The 20,102-nt window shown below is 35.5% G+C and overlaps 1 protein-coding gene across 2 annotated transcripts in view; it reads right to left on the bottom strand.

Moving 5' to 3' along the window:
- Nucleotides 1-20,102, bottom strand: part of LOC121407476 — a 53,328-nt gene that overhangs the window by 22,805 nt on the left and 10,421 nt on the right. Inside the window, exons 2-12 of one of the 2 annotated variants that reach the window (XM_041598566.1) lie at nt 17,155-17,777; nt 15,976-16,272; nt 15,188-15,347; nt 13,239-13,396; nt 11,430-11,568; nt 9,578-9,790; nt 8,519-8,881; nt 5,947-6,204; nt 5,214-5,471; nt 4,467-4,718; nt 1,635-1,940 (exon numbers count right to left, since the gene is read on the bottom strand). In XM_041598566.1, the coding sequence (XP_041454500.1) occupies nt 1,635-1,940; nt 4,467-4,718; nt 5,214-5,471; nt 5,947-6,204; nt 8,519-8,881; nt 9,578-9,790; nt 11,430-11,568; nt 13,239-13,396; nt 15,188-15,347; nt 15,976-16,272; nt 17,155-17,646 (2,896 nt within the window). In that variant the 5' untranslated portion in view covers nt 17,647-17,777. The remainder of the gene's footprint in view (nt 1-1,634; nt 1,941-4,466; nt 4,719-5,213; nt 5,472-5,946; nt 6,205-8,518; nt 8,882-9,577; nt 9,791-11,429; nt 11,569-13,238; nt 13,397-15,187; nt 15,348-15,975; nt 16,273-17,154; nt 17,778-20,102) is intronic. The other variant, XM_041598568.1, reaches the window with a different exon arrangement.

Raw genomic sequence — 20,102 nt, 5'->3', positions numbered from 1 at the left:
CTCTACCAGATGGAAGAAAAAAAATCAAAATCTGTCAACAAATAAAGAAGAGGAATTTTCTGTGATTTATGAATACATTTTGCATAAATTAGCATAAATAATTTTCTACTGAAAATTTTCGAAATTCTGTGTAGAAGTTTGGTGGGCCTCATGAAGTTCTACCGGATGGCAGAAAAAATATCAAAATCTGTCAACAAATAAAGAAGAGGCATTTTCTGTGATTTCTGAATAAATTTTGCATAAATTAGCATAAAAATTGTTCTAGTCAAAATTTCAAAATTCTGTGTACAAGATTGGTGAACCTCATGAAGCTCTACCAGATGGAAGAAAAAAATTCAAAATCGGTCGACAAATAAAGAAGAAGCATTTTATGTGAATTTTTGAAAATATGCATAAATTAATTTCGCATAAATTAGCATAAAAATTGTTCTGGTCAAAATTTCAAAATTCTGTGTAGAAGTTTGCTGAACCTCATGAAGCTCTACCAGATGGAAGCAAAAAATCAAAATCGGTCAACAAATAAAGAAGAAGTAGCATTTTTTGTGAATTTTGAAAAATGCGCATAAATTAGCATATTTAATGAATTTCAAAATTCTGTGTAGAAGTTTTGAATGCCCCACCTAGTGCTATCATATAAAGCAAACAAAATTGAAATCGGACTTGAAATGGCGAAGTAGTAGCATTTTGAAATTGTGGACGGACGACAGACAACAGACGACGGACGCCACGCCACGGCATAAGCTCATCTTGCCCTTCGGGCTGGATGAGCTAAAAATCTGAGAAATTTTTTTTATGAAGGTCTCACATATAGGGGGTCAGACGTAATCATTTGTCTCATTGACATTTAGCCTATTTACCATTTTGTATAATTTCCAATTATGCTGCACAAATTTTGTCCAATATCCACTTGTTCTGAGACAGTCTTCAGGATTAGATGAACATTATTTTATGGACCAAATATAAATTAATGAAGTGGAAATTAGACCATCAGGGCATTTAGACTAAGACCCCTCTTACACCCGATTTCCTAAATAGTCTCGGGAGCGCCATACAACCAACCTCGGGCGGGTTTCTAATCCGGTTTAAACGCACAAACCTACATGAGACCGGTCTCGGGGTGCCGGAAACTGCTTTGGATTCGGTGTAAACGCAAACCTGCCTGAGACTGGTCTGGGACAGGCTCGATTGATGCCCTAAACGTGGAACAATTATCCAAACAACAAACACAGTGCGCGCTTGGCGCCCCACCAAACCTATGTCAAATAGCTTTGGTAATTCAGTGTAAATGCACAGAAAGCTGTCTCAGGGCACCCCGAGATTCGTTCCAATTCTGGTGTAATAGGGGGTCAAAAATTTAAGTCAACTTTTTGGAAACCAGTCTTGGGCGCCCGGAGACTGGTCTCGGGTAGGAAATCCGGTGTATCAGAGGTCTAAATGACAGACCAAGTTTGTTTTAGACCAAGTGATGGTTGGACCAATGGTAATTAGACCAAATCGATAGTGGGCTTAACACATGATGGAGTAAGATGATATGAGAAGAAGACTGTTTGCTAGTAGACCAAGTGGGTACAAGCCTATCAATCAGATGTGCTATGTCGTACGTCTAACAGTTTCAGTAAGTGCTGTACACCTACCTCTTGGTGGAGGAATCCTTTCTGGTTGAACCTGCGGTCTGAAGGACTCCGGCAACACCATGTCAGCAGCATCCTTGTAGCCATACTTCATGAGAACGTCAAAGAGTTTCCTCTGTCCATCCTCTTCATTCATCGCTCTGTTCGCACGCCACCACTGGAGCAATCTGAGTGTGCTTGGTTTGGTTCCATGGCGGCTATCGTTGTGGCCAAACTGCTCCTGCATGGGGATACTCAGAGCGTTGGCGATACTGTGCTGCTTGTCCTCCACCATGTTGGCTATCACCTCCAGTAAGGTATCATCCATACCTGCCAAGAATGGAAGATTTGGCCTGGATCACACATGCATGCTCTACACACAACCAATGGATCCAAAGACTATCCCTTCAAACTCTTCTTCAGCGTGTCTAAATGCTACAATACAATATCTGAATGACAAGTTTCTAACATGCTAGCAAATACCAGACACCTATGAACATTATCTGCACACATCGGCGGATCCATGGATGCCCCAATATGGTTCAGGTAATCATTTTACTTATATCAGCAGGTTAGTTCACAGGAAGAATACTTTGTAACAAGTTTCTGCGCAGTCCTTTGCACAATGATTTGCTTCAATTTTTTTCTTAATTTTGTGTGTGTAGCATTCATAATATTAATGCATAAGATGCATATCAAATTTCTTTACAATACCAAGAAATAATTCATTTTTGTCGATTATCCACACTCTGATAATAAGTTTAAAAGTGGTATCATTTGGCACAGCAATGATTATTTTTGTATTAACCGACTTACATTTCCTTTTTCCTGTGTGATAACATATCACTTTTGTTATGGAATTTCAGTAGCAGTGGGAAACCCATATGAATTTGAAACACTGTCATTCTGTGAAAGATATTTCCTCATAGCATAAACCGTGTATCCTTGCAAAGTATTAAGATGGATCAACATGGGTTTGCCAAGTTAGAAAAAAGTATTTCCTACTTTCCTCTTCTCAGATACATGGAGTTGGTTTGTTGACAAGTCTTTGTATTATTAAACACAATAACAGTTTATAAATCATGCCTGGGCAAGTATGGTAGACTCTTTGGCAAGACACCAGTCTAAATTGCACAAGGGCCATTCTTGTTCACATGTGTGAATGAAATTATGAAAAATCTTGACTTTGATTACAAGGTGAACCACGAGTCTAGCATGATTTAGCGATCAACAAATTATGCAATATGATCGTTTGACCACTAGATGACCTTTGACCTTATCATCCTCATGAACACACATGTGGTATTATTCAACATTTATTTGTACCAAGTGTAAGCATGATTGAAGTAGAAATAAAGAAATGAGAGCAAGTTGAACAAAACTTGACCTTTTAAACCCCTTGATGACCTTTGACCCCATCATCCTCAACTGCACACAAGTGGAATTACCAAAAAATTATTTGAACCAAGTATGATCACATTTGATGAAGAAATAAAGAAATGAGAGCAAGTTGCACAAAAACTTTTTTTTTAAGAAGATGGACATGACCCCATACCATTTGACCTTTTGACCCCTACATATAAAACCTTTGACCCCATCAATCTCATGACTACATATGTGGTACTACCCAAGGATCATATGGACCGAGTATGAATATAATTGATGTAGAAATAAAGAAATGAGAGCAAGTGGAACAAAAACTTTAACATTTTGGAACAAACTACTAGTAACAGACCAACAAGAAAAGTGATTACTAGGTCTCTGCCAAACTTTGTTCAGGCGAGACAAAAATTTCATAGATTTATTACTAATTAAACTTTCAAAATCATGCTTCTGTGTGAAGTTGCTCACATGACCCTCTTCTTTTGATCTCTGACCTTCAACCTGCATATTGGAGACGGCAAAAAATATTTTCAAATGATAGCTGACTAAACATGTTAATGTTATATCACCCTTGAATTACTAATTCTTTATATTTGTAGATTTATAACTAATTAAATTCAAGATTTGTCATAATTTTGGTCACTCACATGATCAAGATTGGCCCAAAACAGGCCCAGGATAGGTTACTGGTGATAGGTTCCTGAATAGTATTTACTGCTTGAATTCCAAGAGGGGAAATACTAGAAATTAATCAAACTTTTTGTGCACCCAAGACCCCATTGCCTCAATATTTACTCACTTCACAAACAAACTGCTCAAGCCACTTTCAATTAAGGGCATTACAACCTATCATAAAAACTAGAAAACAAGACAAAAATCATGCCAGGAAGGCCCACATAGGGGCTTGAACATACATACTTTCTGGAATTGTTCAATTTCATATTGGCAGCTACAACAAAAATCAATGTAATAACAACAAAATGCAAAGAGAATCATATGTACATACACAAAACTCCTACATGAACATGAAATCATTGTCTCAGAACTGTTCCTGAGTGATATGCAAAGAAAGTGAATCAAATTGACAGACTTGAGAGTCTTTCATGGAGCTTTCTGTCGATGATATTGAGTGCAACTGTTAAAAGCTAAATGATATTCTTGCATCTGATTGGTTGAGAGTGAATTTGAGAGAAAATAATTTTATAGAGAAGATTCTTCACGCCATAATATTGAGAGTAATATTATTAACTATTATTTACCCAGGGTAGCCACTCTCGGCTTCTTCCAGCGGGTCCTCCAAAACATAATGTAATTATTATTTTCCTCCATTCTCATACGACGAGCACCTGACAAGAAGGCAGAATGTCCCAGTTTTAGAGTCTTTGGTATGACTCGGCCGGAGATCGAATCAACGTCCTCCTGTTTGTGAGGCGGGCGCTAAACCACCGAGACACCCTGATGCCTTGAACTCACCTTTGACAACCTTGTTTGCCAGGCTTTCCCTGCCACATTTCCTAAGGGCATCTGAAAGAAGGCTGAGGAGGTCCCCTTCAGGCTCCTGACGTCTCTTCCATCTTGAAATGGTTTCATATGCTGCAGCAAGGTCATCATTTGCTTTCTCAAGATACTTCTGCTCTTTGGTTGTCAGGTGCAGCTCCATTGCAAGACGTTTCCAGAATTCTTTAGCGCCCCTGGCGACATCTTCAAGTACTTCAGCTGTTAGACCTGTTATGCACACATTATTTTCAAATATTAAAGTGTATCTAATCTAGATAACAATTCAATATATTTTCTTGGCATTGATACATGAATTGAAAATTTTCACCAATTTTCACCATTACACACGGATGATCCTAGAAGTCAAAATGGATTTTTAAAGATAGCTCTTAATACATGACATGCATAATAAAGAAAACAATGGGTTTTTGTTTTTTGCATCAATAACTATTTATCCTTTACTAACTACTGGTACAAAAAGTTGATTCAACCAAGAGAGTCAGAAAATTACAACACACATATTTACAATTTAATAAAAAGTTATGTCATGAAACACGAGACTAACACATATGGTCTAAAAGAGAACTTCTCCTACATAGATTTATCAAATTAATACTAAATTCTCAATGCACTTTACACTGGAATATATCAAAGTACACTCATCTAATACAAACACAGTGTTACACGTAATCAATAGACTAAATTAAGAGAAATACAACTCACCCCTGCATACTTCCATAGCTAGTTCATCCATACCAATGTCACCAAGACCTTTTGCTAGCATGAGAGGCTTATCAGTGTCAAAGGTCAGAGTGAGTCTCCAGTCAAGGAGCATGTTATAAACCCTCTGACTTGGATGGGGGTCCTCCATCTGGAGCCGGCTTAGATGGTCACGCTCCAGGCCAAGGCTGTCCCCGAGGACATTCCAGACGGTCTCATGGACCTGGCCTGCTATATGATGCAGCCTTTGCTCGTCTAGTCCTGAAAGACACAATTCAATGATCAATTGAGGTTGTGTAGTCTATTCAGCAAGAAATTCATCCACACTGTGCTGCGCTCCACCCAGGTGAGGTGAATGGGTACTTGGCAGTAATACTTCAATTGCACGGCACTCTGGGAGCAGCGGCTAAAGATAAAGCCAGGGTGTTCAATAGTTGGACTTTGTTTCCTCTTGGAAATGCCCTCTATAAATCCAGCTATCATTATTATCATTGTTAACATCAGTAATGTATCTTCATCAGTAATGTATGCTCATCAGACTTTTAAGAATATCAATAATCTGGATACAATTTTTTGTTCTCTCTCTCTTTTTCCCTCTTTATGTTCATTGGCCTGTCTGTATATTCTATCACCATTACTTCAGCCATCTTTCTTTCTCTCCCTATACAATTTCTTACTTCTCTATTGCTCGATACCCCTCCCTCGCACTTCGACTATTCCAATATCACCAGCTCACCTTGTTCTAGTTCATTAGCAAGATAATTAAAATCACTCTTCTGACAGGCCTTAATGAGTGGTCCGAGTTTATCCCGAGAGCTTGACATCTGTTCACGCCATCTTCGTAGCATATCCATAGCACATTCCTTGGAAGTCGAGTTGCTGCTGACAATATCAGCTATCTCCTTGTTCATGATTCCCAAGTTCTCGGCTAAAGTCTTCCATTGTCCATGTATATGTAACGCCACATTGGATAGGACATCATTCAGGAGAGTGACTGCACAACATGATTTTTTGAGGAAAAATGGATCTGATCAGTAAATAATACTTCTTTTCAGGGTAACGATATAGGTATATTCATATTAAAGCAAATTCAGGTAATAAATAATTCAATGTCATCAAGAGTGCAGTCTATGTGTATATAGGATGATATATCACTTTGCGATATGAACTAGCACATCTATGATGTGGAGCTCATCTGGCATCTCGCAACGAAATTTAACACAATTTTAATTTCAGCCCAGTTAACACTGTAGTGAATTATATTGGTGACATAAATTGAGGATATAGAATTGAAATTGATGAAGAAATGACATAGAAGCATTTTGTGATCTATGAATAAATTTCCTATAAATAGCTCTATGAATTAAGCATAGATAATTTTCTAGTAAATTTTTTTTAACTCTGTGTAGAAACTTGGTGAACCTCATGTAGCTCTCAGATGGAACAAAAATAATCAAACTCAATCAACAAATAAAAAAGTATTTTTTATGAGTTTTGAAAATATATGAATAAATTTATATATTTAATGAGTTTCAAATTCTGTGTTGAAATTTTGTATCACCACCTCCAGCTATCATATGCAGCAAACAAAATTGAAATTGATCAACAAATGAAGAAGAAAAAACATTTTTTGTGATTTATGAATAAACTTTGCATAAATTAGCATGAATAATTTTCTCGACAAAATTTCAAAATTTTGTGTACAAGTTTGGTGAACCTCATGCAGCTCTACCAGATGGAAGAAAAAAAATCAAAATCAGTAAACAAATAAAGAAGAGGCATTTTCTCTGATTTATGAATAAATTTTGCATAAATTAGCATAAATAGTGTCCTACTGAAAATTTCAAAATTCCATGTAAAAGTTTGGTGAACCTCATGAAGTTCTACCAGATGGAAGAAAAAATATCAAAATTGGTCAACAATTTAATAAAGAAGCATTTTATGTGAATTTTTAAAAATATGTATAAATTAGCATATTTAATGAGTTTCAAAATTCTGTATAGAAGTTTTGAATCCCCCACCTAATGCTATCATATAAAGCAAACAGAATTGAAATCAGACTTGAAGTGACGAAGAAGCATTTTGAAATTCAGTCAACAAATAAAGAGGCATTTTCTGTGATTTATGAATTTCACATAAATTAGCATAAATAATTTTCTACTCCAAATTTAAAAATTCTGTGTATAGGTTTGGTGAACCTCATGAAGCTCTACCAGATGGAAGAAAAAAATCAAAATCGGTCAAAAATAAAGAAGCAACATTTTATGTGAATTTTTTAAAATATGCATAAATTAATTTCGTAAAATTAGCATAAAAATTGTTCTGATCAATATATCAAAATTCTGTTTAAAGGTTTGGTGAACCTCATGGAGCTCTACCAGATGGAAGCAAAAAATTCAAATTGGTCAACAAATAAAGAAGAAGCATTTTTTGTGAATTTTTTAAAATATGCATAAATTAGCACTTTTAATGAATTTCAAAATTCTGTGTAGAAGTTTTGAATCCCCTACCTAGTGCTATCATATAAAGCAAACATAAATGAAATCGGACTTGAAATGGCGAAGAAGAAGCATTTTGAAATTGTGGACGGACGACAGACGCCGGACGCCACGCAATGGCATAAGCTCATCTAGCCCTTCGGGCCGGATGAGCTAAAAATGTTCAGGGATGTATTTAATCAATATTTATTGTCTGACAAGCTGTCAGATCTCACAAATATCCTTGGTTTTGATTGGTGGAGAAACACAATTGCCATTGCTTACAACTTTTGCGAAAAGGTCTCCTCATTTTCATGATTTATTCATTTAATAGATTACCTGATCTCAGACTCCCCCCCCCCCAAAAAAAAAAAAAAAAAAAAACATTGTTGTCTATCACCATTTCAGTTTCAAGGCAACTACAATGGTTTTGAATTTACCAAGAATCACTTGTCAGCAAATGTTGATTTGAAACTGATGAAATTGTGTTCTTTGGATGTAATTTTCAAGATGACAGAAGTTCCACTCAAGATTTAAGAATATTTCAGTGCATTTTTGACACATTTGCACTTTTATAATTCAAGCAAGTTTCTGAGCAAGGCACTTTCATTTCTTTCCCAATCTATCAGTTGTTGGTCCATGCGATAAATATATTGAAAAAACTTTTGGATTTGTGAAATCATGAAAAAAAAAACCACCTAGCTTTGATAGGCAGAACTACAATTTATGATTCCATTTGATTTTCATCAAACACAAATTATCATTTTTTGTATGTGATATGTTTCTTTAATACTAAGAGTCACAAAATGATCATCTCTCCCTCCAACTCACATTTACTGACAATCCTACCATGGTCCTGTCCCGTTGTTCTATGACTTTTGACACCTGCTGTCTTTCTATGAACAATAGGAACATCTGAAGAAGATGAGTGATATGCATCATTTCTTCTTGAGTGACTCTCGTTGCGTTGGGGAAATTTCTTGGTAGTCCAATTGCTTTTCTCTTGCTTGCTTTCTGCCAGAGCAACTGTTTTTGAGCCAGAGTCTTTGGGACGAGTTGTCCCTCTGGTACCAGTTTCTAATGCTGATGTCTGTCCGTACTTAAAAGATGTGGGTATGTTTCCAGTGGAGGAGGGCTTTGCATGCACCTTTACTCGTACCGCTCCAGGATCTGTAGGTTTGCCAAACACCGAGTCTGTTTTAATAAGAAAATTCAACAGAAGGCTTCTAGATATAATTTCAAACTTCAAAACTCAACCACTGCTTCTGTACAACAATCATACAAATCCACTATTCAGCCAGGTATACTTCTTTTCTTGGATTTCTAACTGAAATCAATATCAATTTGATTGCAATGACAAAGCACGTCATCATTCAATTTATATGCAATAATATTTTCCTTAAGTCAAAAAGTGTGACAACAATAAAAATTAACCTAAAGTTTGATAGAGGTATTGTTGATTATCAATACGTGTAAAACAACTTAATTTTACCGTCTTCCCCACCCCCTTAAGTGAAAAAAAAATGTATGAATGAAAATTGTTTAAATGCCAATGAAGAGATCCATTTCACTCTACTAGCAAGAAATTCATTCTTTGATATCAATTACCTCAGCCAAAAATAAAAAGAGCTGTTTGATTCACTGCAACCATTTTACTGCATTATTGATCAATGTAATCATGATATCATTATCAATTTGACTTATTTTAAAAATATCACTACCCATTATTCAATTGTATGTGATATTTTGAAATATCAATGTGTTCTGTTTAAATTTAACAGTACGACTATATATACATTTATATTTATAAGAGTGACATAACATCTTCAAGAATATAAACACAATGGAATTGAGCTTTGCAAGGAAATGAAAGAAGTGTGGTTCAATTACTTTTGTCTATGATAGGAGCTGAATGTGGTTTACTGGGTGAAGTGGACATGATGGCATCACTAACATCAGTCATTGCTAGACGTTCAAAGCCAGCGGCAACATCCTCAGTTAACGAATCACTGTGATGTCTGTGATATGGGGGAGGGCCAGGTATCATGTCGAGTCTTTCCATCGGTGAAGCAGAGGTAGCATTAATGGAATCCTTTACGGTCTCTGTCCAAGGTTTAAGAAAAAAATTCAAGTAGACGTGGATGCTTTCATGTTTTGTAGGAAATATATGACAGGGAATAATTTTCCCGGTATCACATCGCAATTTGCTCCACATTTTTAAAGATACTAGGCATAAAGTCTTTTGTATAGCATATTTCTACAAAGGACTGTACATTACTTAGTTGAGAGCTTTTCTCTTATGACCAAAAAATGCTATTCAAATTTGGAAAGCAAAATTATTCCCTGTATGAGATACCGCAAGATAAGCATGCAGAGTTCACAAATCTAGTTGCAAGCATTACGTCAAACCCCCGTTTGGAGAAAGACCGCAGTTCAGATTGCAAACTGCAGTGTTTTACCCCAATTTTCATTTGAAACTCTCAATAACATTTCCAAGCCCCGATAAACCCTTCTTGGCCAGGTAATTCCCGTTGTCTCAATTTCACCTCCACAGGCCAGTAAATGAACGTTGAGCCAAGGACGAAATGATATACAACAGCTGTGCTATTACGTAAGACTTCCCTGTCTGTAGTAGGACCTTCAGAATGAAATTATTGTATTCGATATTTAATCATGTTTTCAAAGGCATATTGTATTCAGAAATCCAATGTTAGTCCATTTTCAATTTTGAACGAAGAAAATCGACCTCGAAATAAGGAAAGTAAATAAAATGGCGGCATGCTTTGCGCTAGGGCTGTTGTGTTATCTTCAGACCGAGGTCAAGAAACAGGTGTTTTGATACTTAAACTTGGGGCAGTGGGTTTGTCGTACTTGGAGAAGAGAATTGATTTTGGAAAATTGGGGTATAGTGTTCTCAAATGGTGGTTTTCGTCATGAGTCAGACATAAACCTAGGTTATAGTAGAAAATTCATTCACAATTACAGGTTGTTATTATTATGACTTTAATTCACACTGAACTCTTTGTGAAACTGTAACCAGGGCTCTGTAACACGAAGGTTTGCAATCAATCGTTAAATACCAATGACCAATCAAGATCATCGTTGCATGCGGACTCTGTTTAAAATACTGACCGGGAACCAATCAGTGCGGTTCTTTCATAATTTCAATTCATCGCAAACCTTTGTGTTACAGAGCCCAGATTGTCCTATCATTAATCACCAGTGTTATAGCTAAAGTGGACGGCAATGGTTGGGCCCAACCAGCACAGATTTCTGACCACCACTCATCATGAAAAACACTGCTTCCGCTAATTTCAAATGAAACATGTTTAAAAAACTAACTCCTTACAAAGAAGAATTGAACTAGCATTCATTTCCATCTATAATCTTCTTTCAGTTGATTTACATTAAACATTCTTATATTAGTTTATTTTCAAAGATTTGCTTAAATGTCAGATTGTTATTACATTGATGTTTCTTCACTTTTGGCTATAAGACTACTTACTTCACCAGAAAAAAAAAGCTTTATATTGCTGTGAAGTAGCAACCACCACTAAAATGGATCTAGCTGGAACACAGTTAATCACATACAAAGAGTACTTTTGAATCCAAAGGCCTTGGCCTAAAAAAGGACTAAACATGAACTCATCCAAGTCAGGCAGGATCTAGATAAGATATCAAAGTTGATCTTCTCTTGTGTACAAGGATTAACAGAAATGGATATTGCACACATTGTACATACCTGGTGATAGACTTCTTTCATACGGCATAACACAAGAGGCTGGAACCAAAACAGTTCTGTCAACATGTTCGGGTTTGAACAATCCGACTCCACGAAAGGTCCCATCATTGCATTCATCATTCCTTAAACATGGAAAGTCCTAGCAAAAATACCCCAAAAAAAGTAGCAGCCATTTATTTATTCAAATACATTAAATGGTTATGATAAAATAGAGCAAATGAAGAATAAACATATTGAAATTAAAATACCTTAATATTTTACATAAAAACAGGAGTTCAAAATATCAAACAAAAGCTTGCAAGCCTAATGAAAATATATGCAGTAGTAACACTTTGTAATGAAATAACAAATAGGAGATGTGTATGAGTTCTACAAAGTCTAAAAAAGATAATGATTTACAAATGAAGACAAATTACATTATAAATAGTAATACAAGAAAATTAAAATCAAATGAGCTCTCTGAATTCAATTCATTTCTTTACATTTCTATATACTGTAGTCTGAAAGAATCAAAGAAAAGTGCATGAACAAGAACAACAACTAAACAATAAATAAAACAACATAAAATGCAACCCAGAATAGACAATCAATCAAGATTGACATAGGGAGTAGAATAAGGGAATTATAAAAAGTTAATCAAGTTTCATCTTCTTATCTCAGGATATATTTCAGGAAAATGTATAATGCAAAAATAACACAACATCAAGTTGAGGTTGAAGAAGACAACAGAGCAAAGGGTACAAAATATAGAGAAATTGTCCACAATAGCCTGACATGTTGAAAATATGTTGCCATTTTGAGAATCAAAATTAATGTCAATTGAGACTTTTTGAACATTCATAACTCTCTCATAATAACGATGATTTCTCTGAATTGCTTTTCACTCTTCATTTCTTTAATAACAGCAACCTCTGGCAGTCTCACCTGCATTACGCAATTCAATATAGCAGCAGTGCTAACTTTGAAAAGAGCTAATGAATAATTATTCACAGAAGAAAACACTGATAATAAAATATCATGTCCATTGACCCCAAATGACCTTTGACCATGTGACCTAAGACATGCACAAACAATCATACTTGATTACCCTTCTATGTTTCATGAGGTAAATCCATAAACTTTCTAAGTTACGATGCCAATTCAACACATACTCCCAACATGGCCAGAGTTAATTGACCTTTAAATGACCTTTGATCTTGGCCATTTTCCTGAAGTATGCGCAGGATATTCAGGACTACATTGCTGCTCTTATGTCCAAGGTTCATGAACTAGATCCATAAACTTCTAAAGTTATGACAGAGTCACAAACACCCCCAACATAACCAAAGTTTGTTGACCCTAAATTATCTTTGACCTCAGTCATCTAACCTGAAACTTGCACAGGATGTTCAGTGATGCACTATATCCTTATGTTATGAAGTTTTATGACCTAGGTCCATATAATTTCGAAGTTATGACAACATTTCAAAAAACTTAACCTTGGCTAAGATTTTGATATCGATTCCCCCAACATAAAGTTCATTGACCCTAAATGACCTTTGACCTTGGTCATGTGGCCTGAAAGGCTGAAACTTAGGCAGGACGTTCAGTAATAAGTGATTACCCTTATGTCCAAGTTTCATGAACTAGGTCCATATACTTTTCTAAGTTATGATGACATTTCAAAAACTTAACCTTGGTTAAGATTTCAATGTTGACAACGCCGCCGCCATCGGAAAAGCGGCGCCTATTAATAGTCTTGCTCTGCTATGCAGGCCAGAAAAAATTGATATCTCCAGAGTTTTTGTTTCCTTTCATTTCTGTCCTCACCAATTCTATCCCAACATGCACCTCCACATCTTGATGAGGCTTGCCGACCCATATCACATGACCGCTTTTGGTACCATCGCGCTGTGTGTCTATAGAGACTTGGCTGCCGTAAGGGAATTGATTGAAATCAAACGGGTCTGTTGAAATCTCCATCGGTTCTGTGGAATGAAGCAAATTCATCATCTTACTAAAGGCCTCTGGAAGCAATTATGTAAGTCAGTTTCACAGCCCTGCTAAAACCTTACCACTTAAAAGATGTTCCTCTGGAATGACCCAGTTGTGGGTTGTCAATGGAAGTGCACACAAGCTTAAATTTTTAGTATTGTTTCATTTTTTTTGTAGTTACTTCAGGCTAAGTTTACAATTTCATATCATATTTTTCTTATTAATTTTGCAACTTGGTGTAAAGTTATACATAGAAAACTATGTGCTTAGAATTTCCATACTAATCGCTTAATAATTTGTTATTAGTATTTAAGACTATCATGAATTTTGTTATTCATCTACAGTGCTAAAATGGTACAAGACACATTCTATAACCTGTACAAAGGAAATGGTGACAAATATTGGGATATTCATTAAATTTTATTGATTTCTTGAACTTTTTCATATACAAATTAAAAAGAAAACAAATAAAAATACTGACACACAAAATAAAGAACATATTTATGTTTTCTATAATATAAAGATATAAGTTGCAGGGGTTGCCACAATAAGCTTAGCTTGACTGCGTGGCAACCAAAGAAAACAATTACAAATGTCCTGTAATTACGAATCTAATCACACACTATTGGATTGTTCTTATACATATCAATTTCAATATGCTTTTTCTATATGAATTATTGTTTGTATTAATATAATAATCTATATACATGTTTTTATTCTTGGGGTGTTTACATACAAGTCCAGGTCGGGAGGATAGCCTGCAGGCTACAGTAATTTATTTAACTTTTTCCTTTTCCAGGCAACCTGGACTTGTTCTGTAAACATCCCTTTTCACTTTGTAATTGTATATTCTCCTGTAAATTGATTGTAAACTTTTTTTTTGAATAAAATAATAAAAAATAATAATAATTACAAATTATATTTGAATTATATATTACAAATTCCAGGCAATTCTAAATAAACTGTGAATTTGATGAACTCCTAAAATCTGCCATATCTCCAGAAATACTTGTTTCACCGCATCACAGTTGGGATAACACATAAAAGGATATCACGCTTTGTTGTGCGATGTGTATCTCACTTGACAAAAAATCAACTGTATGTCAGTGTGATTTTCTTCTCAAAATCTGACATTTGGCAAAAATTTAAATCAATTGTTACCCAGCACAGTTGTGTATTTTGCACACATCATTTTCACCAAGAGCATTTCAGGTTTAATTTGAGGATGAATGTCTAGTCTAGTTCAATAGAACAAACCAGGTGATAACAATTTTCTTAAAGGAATGATGAACGAAAAACATTAATTCCTGCGAAGATTGCAATTGTATTTTCCTCAAATTTTACCAAAGGTGTTTGCAATAAAATTATACTTCAATGGATTTCGGTAATTATTTCACCAAAATTTGGATAGGTTCCTAACTTTGAAGCAATAGGTCCCCCACCTCTTGAGATAATAATAGTTTTCGGCGAAGAAACTGAGCAAAAACATATTCGAAATTCCTTTTTTTTGCCCAAATTTGTAATCATAAAAACAAAATCACATCCATATAATTGAGCTTCAGGCTTGGTAAGACATAATGTATAATCTCTTTTGTTTGATACCAAATTAATCATTGTAGCATTGTAGACATTTTATAATTCTGGCTATTGGACATTTTGTGTGGAATTTGCCAAGTGGATTGCAACTTAAAACCTCAACTACAATTATATCATCAATTTTGAAATACTGTAACACATTTAAGATAATGAAAAATGTTATCTTCTTATTTACAGAAACTACCTACCTGCAGAATACTGTTTTAGAATCCCTGGTTGATCTGGAGTGTCCACAGGAAACACACTTAATTTGGGACATAAGATTGTTTGTTCAGGTTTCTGAGGATGAAAGAGAGTCACACTTCTGTATGTCCCATCGCTTCTCATCGATGCTTCAACGGAATTATCCTAGAAAATGAACAAAGAAACCTGAATGTATGATTTAACTTTTTTATAGCACTGTGTAGTGGAGATAAGCTAACGCCTGTGTTATTATCTCTGTGACAGCACATACTTTTGGTTTCCTTTTATCAATTTCCTTATAGAAAATTGATAACAATGACTTCTCTTGACATCGAAATGGTACCGTGTGATAATATCACCTTGAATCAAAAATAAAAACTTCAATCTGTACTAAAATGATTGAATATAAAAGCTTCAATCTGTATTAAAATACATTGTAAATAAGTACTATGTGCTCACAAAACACTACCAATAAAGGGAAAACAGAAGTGCATGTAGAGAATAGAATGTATTTGGTCTATCACTGGTGCTTCTCATGTACAAAAGAGAAAAAGAAAATGACAATATTTTCAAAATATCAAACTTTTCACAAATTTGTCAGTCATGTGATTTAAACAGTAATACAACCTTTCAATAATGGAAATACATTTGAACTTTCCAATGAAATGACAAATGCAAGATGACAAGTTAAAAATGGATATTTTAAAGAATACATTCAAAATTCTTTGCAAACAATGAGTCAAATAAGTCAGATAAACGTCAATGCATGGGTGTATAAACTTGTTCTTCTTACTAATTCAATTCCCACATAGTCTTGGCTGGCACCAGTGGGTCTTCCACAGTATATGACACGACCCTCCTTCATTTCATCAGTGAATACATGTACCCTCTGGTTGAGATGAAAGTCACTAGGACTGAAAGCCGAGTCAACTTCCAAGACATTCTTTCTGTAATATCTGACGGATCTGTCATAGTCTCTGTAGCGTTTCTTGATTTTGGTAATGGGAACAAACACACCACAGTCTTCTTGGCAAGCGAAAAACTGACGGTTCCTGAACGTTCCATCTGTGGTTCCTGCTCCCCTGTATTCCTGAGAATAACAAACAACGAGAGGAAATGTTCAAGGATCACTACAGGCTTGTCCTTTGTGAAATTACCAGGTATTGCAAGATTTTTTTTCAACAAATTAAGAAATATTGAAGCTCAGAACCATACCTTATAAAAAAAAAGAGAGACTTTTCTAATTTCTATTGTTGTGAGATCCTTTCACTGGGAGATATTTCAACAAACCCAATTTCGTTAACTTTGATCCACACAAAATTCAACTTTTGCAATATTGAAGAGCATTAAAGAGAAATTCCAGTAGTTGCAGTAAACACTGATTTCATGAGAAAGTCTGTAAAACAAGGCTTGTCAGTATATCATCGAGGACCTAGATCTGGTACAGTTACATTAACTGAACTTTGTGAAATCTTGAAATCTATGCTGAAAAATGTTCACACCGAAGATCCCCAACACAGAAAAGCGCACGTGGAACAATGTATAATTATTGCTTAGAGCGTCGGACCCAAATCCTGTGCTTATTTGCTGATTTCTCAGCAATTACACAATTTCTTCCAGAATCCTTTGGCACATGCGTTTTATTTATACAAACAGACACTTTGGTGGTCATTTCATTGGATTCTGTACAAACTCATTTTGATATCATTACCAAAACTAGCATTTACCTTTAAAATGTGTAAAAACTGACAAAGGACCCTTTTGTCCTATCCTCTTCCTTCCTAGACCATTTTAATGAATCTGTTTCTTATCATTCTACTTTTCTCCTTGTAGCAGGGAGTATTTTCAAAGTTACCCAAGAAGCACCTTTTTAATTATTTAATTTTGTTACATGGATAAAATCTTTCACAAACATATATATACTTTTGGCTTCGGTCTGGGTCTTTAACATACTGTATATTTAAATAATTACCTCAAGCTCAACTCCAAAATGAATCCCTCTCTCGTTAGGGAGTATTCCTCTGTATCTTATGACCCCAGCGACATCTACCTGGTCTCCCTCTAATCTCACTTTAACAAGAACCCAATCATCTAAATTGCAGACCAAACCAAAAGCAAAGGTGTCTTTTTCGAATGCGTACAATTTATATCTCTCCTCTCTTGATGTTACAGCAATGAGTAAATCTTTCTCAGGTTCATTCAATGGAGAAATATCAGAGCGGTAGCAGTCCAAGTCCATATTGTCATCATCCAATGATGAGACATGTATCTTCCAGGACCCATCAGAGTAGGGTTGCTTTGATGGTGACAAACGAAGAAGCGTTCCTCTTAGTAGCCTTTGACGTGCTGATCGACTACTATTCAATATTGTTCTTGAATTGGTATTATATGCCACCTCCTTGTCACAAATGAGCATGACATACTTGTACTCGTCTCTGGGAACGCGTTTTGAAGACTTAGCCATAATGTCAGAATACCACCTCAAGTACAGTTTCTATGGTACTGCCAGCGATGGGTTAGAATAAGGAGGCAACTAGATTCTGATCTTGCTTCTCTGATTCCATCTTTCAAATGATTCTGTGTGTTCACTCTTGCCTAAAAAGAAGATAAAAATGTATTAACATGATGAGGCCCAGTAGAAAGACAGCTCATCAGAACATTGACAAACAAGTATAACAGAATTCCAATTCCCTCCTGCCCCCCCCCCAAAAAAAAAAATGAAAGAAGATATTTGCACTTTTACAATTCACCAATTGAGAGTTATCAGTAATTGAGAGTTATATATTCACCAACAGAGAGTTATCAGAATATATTCCAAGGATTGTGTATTACATACTTGGAAATCTGAGAATGTGGTTCCTTCTTAGATGCAAAAAGTAAAAATATATGGTATGAATGCTATGTGTAGGGCCCTCCATAATGAGTCGGATTATTTCTAGGTTCTTGAACTATGCAAATTCTTAATTTGGTTCAAGTACAGACTAAATAGAAATATCAAGCAGAGGTAAAGAATTTCTGAAGAACAGCAGTTTATAGCCTTTTAATTAGAACAACCAATTCTGCTATCAAGTGCTTGTAGTCAATGTGCTGGGTTAGAGCAAACTTCTGAAGCAATGCCTGGATTTGACTCTTACTCTTTCTTTAAAAATAAAATTCAGTTATGAATTGAAAAAATTGTATGTAGATATTGCATTTGTTATGTTGAAAATGAACTAAACATTACAAATTGCAGTAGCTGGCTGCATCATACAAATTCATCATATTATTATCATTTTATTACAGAATTTTGAAAACAAAAAAAGAAATTTGAGAGTACTTCAGAAAGCAACATTGTCAATTTCAGGATTATTTTTGATTTCAAGGGACATGGATCACAGTGAACTACTGAATTTGTTTTGCCTATTTGTCGCTGTTTCGTGTGTTATATCCAATGAAAAATTAAAAGTTGCAGTTTTTTCCCCATTTTGAAAAATGGCTACAAAAGGGCGATAAAAGGGCAACTTTTTTAGAAACAAGTGGAATGCCTCTGGCCGTCTCACCTGCATCACGCAGTTCAATATAGCAGCAGTGCTGACTTTGAAAACTACTCTAACTCGCACAAGATGTTCAGTGATACATGGTTACTCTTATGTCCACTTTTTATGAACTAGACCAATAAACTTACAGAGATATGATGGTTATTCAACAAAAAACCCCAACATGGCCAAAGTTCATTGACCTTACATGACCTTTGACCTTGATCATGTGACCTGAAACTCGAACAGGATGTTCAGTGATACTTGATTACTCTTATGTGCAAGTTTCATGAATCAGATCCATAAACTTTCTAAGTAATGATGGTAATTCAACAGATACACCCAATTCGGCCAAAGTTCATTGACCTTTGACCTTGGTCATGTGACCTGAAACGCGCACAAGATGTTCAGTAATACTTTATTACTCTAATGTCCAAGTTTAATGAACTAGACCAATAAACTTTCAAAGTTATGATGGTAATTCAAAAGATACCCCCGATTCGGCCAAAGTTCATTGACCCTAAATGACCTTTGACCTTAATCATGAGACCTGAAACTTGCACAAAATTTTCAGTGATGCTTGATTACTATTACGTCCAAGTTTCATGAATCAGATCCATAAACTTTCTAAGTAATGATGGTAATTCAACAGATACACCCAATTCGGCCAAAGTTCATTGACCTTTGACCTTGGTCATGTGACCTGAAACGCGCACAGGATGTTCAGTAATACTTTATTACTCTAATGTCCAAGTTTAATGAACTAGACCAATAAACTTTCAAAGTTATGATGGTAATTCAAAAGATACCCCCGATTCGGCCAAAGTTCATTGACCCTAAATGACCTTTGACCTTAATCATGAGACCTGAAACTTGCACAAAATTTTCAGTGATGCTTGATTACTATTACGTCCAAGTTTCATGAATCAGATCCATAAACTTTCAAAGTTATGATGGGAATTCAACAGATATCCCCAATTCGGCCAAAGTTCATTGACTCTAAATGACCTTTGACCTTGGTCATGTGACGTGAAACTCATGCAGGATGTTCAGTGATACTTGATTAACCTTATGTCCAAGTTTCATGAACTAGGTCCATACATTTTCTAAGTTATGATGACATTTCAAAAACTTAACCTCAGGTTAAGATTTCGATGTTGATTCCTCCAACATGGTCTAAATTCATTGACCCTAAATGACCTTTGACCTTGGTCATGTGACATGAAACTCTAATAGGATGTTCAGTAATACTTGATTAAAATTATGGCCAAGTTTTATTAACTAGGTCCATATACTTTCTAAGTTATGACGTCATTTCAAAAACTTAACCTCAGGTTAAGATTTGATGTTGACGCCCCCGCCGCCATCGGAAAAGCGGCGCCTATAGTCTCACTTTGCTTCGCAG

The sequence above is a fragment of the Lytechinus variegatus genome, chromosome 2 (genome assembly GCF_018143015.1).
Source record: "Lytechinus variegatus isolate NC3 chromosome 2, Lvar_3.0, whole genome shotgun sequence".
In the NCBI taxonomy this organism is placed as follows: Eukaryota; Metazoa; Echinodermata; class Echinoidea; order Temnopleuroida; family Toxopneustidae; genus Lytechinus; species Lytechinus variegatus.
Note: the sequence above shows the minus strand (reverse complement) of the source record. Positions and strands in the feature narration are given on the sequence as shown.